The sequence below is a fragment of the Mus caroli genome, chromosome 11 (genome assembly GCF_900094665.2).
Source record: "Mus caroli chromosome 11, CAROLI_EIJ_v1.1, whole genome shotgun sequence".
Lineage (NCBI taxonomy): Eukaryota > Metazoa > Chordata > Mammalia > Rodentia > Muridae > Mus > Mus caroli.
The window spans coordinates 101,054,159-101,057,267 of record NC_034580.1 but is presented as its reverse complement, the minus strand read 5'-3'; the positions used below and the strand labels follow the sequence as shown (position 1 = coordinate 101,057,267).

Sequence of the window (3,109 nt, the reverse complement as noted above, 5' to 3'; positions counted from 1 at the left end):
AGAGAGAGAGAGAGAGAGAGAGAGAGAGACCCACAGCTCTAAATGGCATGTCTCCATCCAATCCATCCACTCAGAGCTCAGGGAACCCCTGGGGACGAGGAGGAAAGTGTAAGAACCAGAGGGGATGGCGGACACCAGGAGAACAAGGCCCTCTAAATCAACAGAGCAAAGCTCACATGAACTCAGAGACTGAAGCAGCAAGCACAGGGTCTGTGCTTGATCCTCTGTGTATATATTACAGCTTCAGTTTAGAGTTTTTATAGGACTCCTGAGTATGTGAATGGGTGGGTCTCTGATTCTTCTTGTGCTTTCTCTTCGGGGCTCTTTTCCTTTTTGTGTTTTGTCTTGTTCAGTGATAGTTTTTGTTTGTTTGTTTGTTTTATATTTTATTTTGTTGTTTTCGCTTAGAAGCCTTTTCTAATGAGAGACAGAAAGAAGGTGCATCCAGATGGGAGGGGGAGGTGGGAGGAACTGAGAGGAGTGGAGAGAGGGGGAACTATAAGCAGGATATATTAAATGAAAAAGAATCTATTTTCAATAAGTGGGGGAAAATAAGATAGATAGATAGATAGATAGGTAGATAGATAGATAGATAGATAGATAAATAGATAGATGATAGATAGATAGATATAGATAGATGAGTTTATCAACTTTAGAGAATTAGAGCAAGAGCTGGGCATGATTCACGGAACCATAATCCTAGCACTTGGGAGTCAAAAGCATGACCCGTGCTGCAAGCTCTAAACTAGCTTGATCTAGAAAGCAGGTTCCAGGTCAGCCACGGATACAGAAGGAGGGCAAGGGGAGGGAAAGAGGATCAGTATGAACTGACAAACTTTCAGTTGTGGCTCAGTTGGCACAGTGCTTGCCTGGCATGCATGGAGGCCAGGTTTTGATATGAAACACCACATAAACTGGCATGGTAGGGCATGGCTGCAAGCTCCACACTTGGCATGCAGGAGTTGGAGCCAGGAGGATCAGGGAATTCAAGACCATCATTGCCTATTTATCAAGCCTGAGGCTAGCTAGCCTGGGCTGAATGAGTCTGTCACCCCTCCCCCAGATACAGAGAGAGAGAGAGAGACAGAGAGAGAGAGAGAGAGACAGAGAGACAGACAGACAGATGAGAATCTGCAGAGGAAAAAAAACACTTTTGCCATCCTGATAATATATCAAATGGTTAATGTAGACTTAATGTTTATAGAATTCCAAAGTTGTGTGCCTATATTTGAAAAACTGTCAAAAACCTCAGAGTGCCCCAAGACTCTAAGAATGAATGGAACTAAGAAGCAGAATGATACACACTTAACTATGTTTAAGACAGTAAATTCTGGACAGTTGAGTTTTATCAATAACAGCCACAACATCCCAAAGTGCAAAGATAGCTCGATGGGTGAAATGTTTGCTGTGTGAGCCAAGGACCAGAGTTTCAATCTCCAGCGCCCTTGGAGAAAGTTGAATGTGGTGGCTTGTGTCTGTAAATCTAGCACTGAGGTGGCAATGGAGACTGGCAGATTCTGGAGGCCCACTGGCCAGAGTCTAGCAGAAATGGTGAGCCCCAGGTCCAGTGATAGACCCTGTCTCTAAAAGCAGAACAGAGAACCAATTGAGGAAGATGCCCTGACATCAACCTCTGTGCTCCACACACCAGCATGGGCAAGAACACCCTAGTGTACTCATATGTGCGCACTTGCGCATGCAGTACACATATATGCACAAAACACTATGGTACCTATATTTTCAATATAGTTATGTCTCTCATGTAATGGATGAGCTGTTATTTGAAGGAGCAATCTAAGCGAGAGGTGTGCCTAAGGAATTTCTAAACTTCTCTGAGGTTCTTTGTGGCGTGGGGAGAGGGTTCCCTCTGCTAGGGTTCCCTGCAACTGCAATCCTCTGGATCTGGTGTCAAGCAAATCCACCATTTAGAGTTACCCCAAACTCAGACGCTTATTGTCCAGAGGGCTCTTGGGAACCCAGGCCAACTTTCCCTGCTTTCTGCTGGTATTTTGGTTGTTTTAAGTCAAGTGGGCATAGCGAAGAATGCCTGGCTCTAGTAATAGGGTAATTATAGAAACCACAGAAAGAGAAAGCATCCTGGATTTAAAGGTTTTTACTGGTCGGAATCCATAAGATGTCAAAATTTCCACCTAGGCATGTAATAGATAAAATCAAGAAACCATACTTTTGATTACTATGGAAAGTGGTTTTCGAAGAGCTGTTTAGAAAACGTAGGCTTTTCATTGCCGAAACCCTCTGGAACTTTTCCGTTTCCTCTTCCTCCCCGTCTCCGGGTCGGACTCACTGAAGTCCGATGGGGAAGATAACCCAGAGTTGGAGGGGGAACTCTTGTTCATGCTGGCGTCGTGCAAGCGGAGGTCCTTAGCAGAGAGCAGCTCTTGGCAGACGTTCCAGGACCAGGTGTAGGTCGAAAAGGTGTTGTAAAAGGACTCATTGTTGCTTTCGATCCCAACCAAATCCCCTCGAATCTTCTTCCAGAGGTTCAGCATTTCTTTCCGGTGGTCAAGGGCAATTCCTAAGTTATAACTCTCCGTGGCTTTCTTTACCTGCGGCGAGAGGGCAGATATTAACTCATCGTAGCTACCTTCACTCTCTTTGATGTATGAACTGTTATTATTGGTGGCTCTAGAATTACACATGTGAAAATCAGTAAGACTATGTACATATGGGGTTGCGTGGGAGCTAGGAGTTGGTGGAAATCAAAATGTACCACTTGAAAGCTGGGTATGGAATGCGAAATGATCCATTCTTATCTCCTTGTACAAAGCTCAAGTCTAAGTGGATCAAAGACCTCCACATAAGACCAGAGACACTGAAATTAATAGAGGAGAAAGTGGGGAAAAGCCTCGAAGATATGGGCACAGGGGAAAAAATTCCTAAACAGAACAGAAATGGCTTGTGCTGTAAGATGAAGAATTGACAAATGGGACCTCATAAAATTGCAAAGCTTCTGTAAGGCAAAAGATACTGTCAATAAGACAAAAAGGCCACCAACAGATTGGGAAAGGATTTTTATCAATCCTAAATTGGATAGGGGACTAATATCCAATATATACAAAGAGCCCAAGAAGCTGGAAATTCAAATCAC

The 3,109-nt window shown here is 43.9% G+C and overlaps 1 protein-coding gene across 4 annotated transcripts in view; it reads right to left on the bottom strand.

The window, feature by feature from the left end:
- Positions 1-2,099: 2,099 nt before the first annotated feature.
- The window catches only part of Efcab3 (EF-hand calcium binding domain 3), a 25,762-nt gene continuing 24,752 nt past the window's right edge, over positions 2,100-3,109 (bottom strand). For 3 of the 4 annotated variants that reach the window (XM_021177459.1, XM_021177460.1, XM_021177461.1), the window contains one exon: positions 2,104-2,567. In XM_021177459.1, coding sequence (XP_021033118.1) covers positions 2,241-2,567 — 327 coding nt within the window. In that variant the 3' untranslated portion in view covers positions 2,104-2,240. Of the gene's footprint in view, positions 2,568-3,109 lie in introns of all 4 variants that reach the window. The other variant, XM_021177458.1, reaches the window with a different exon arrangement.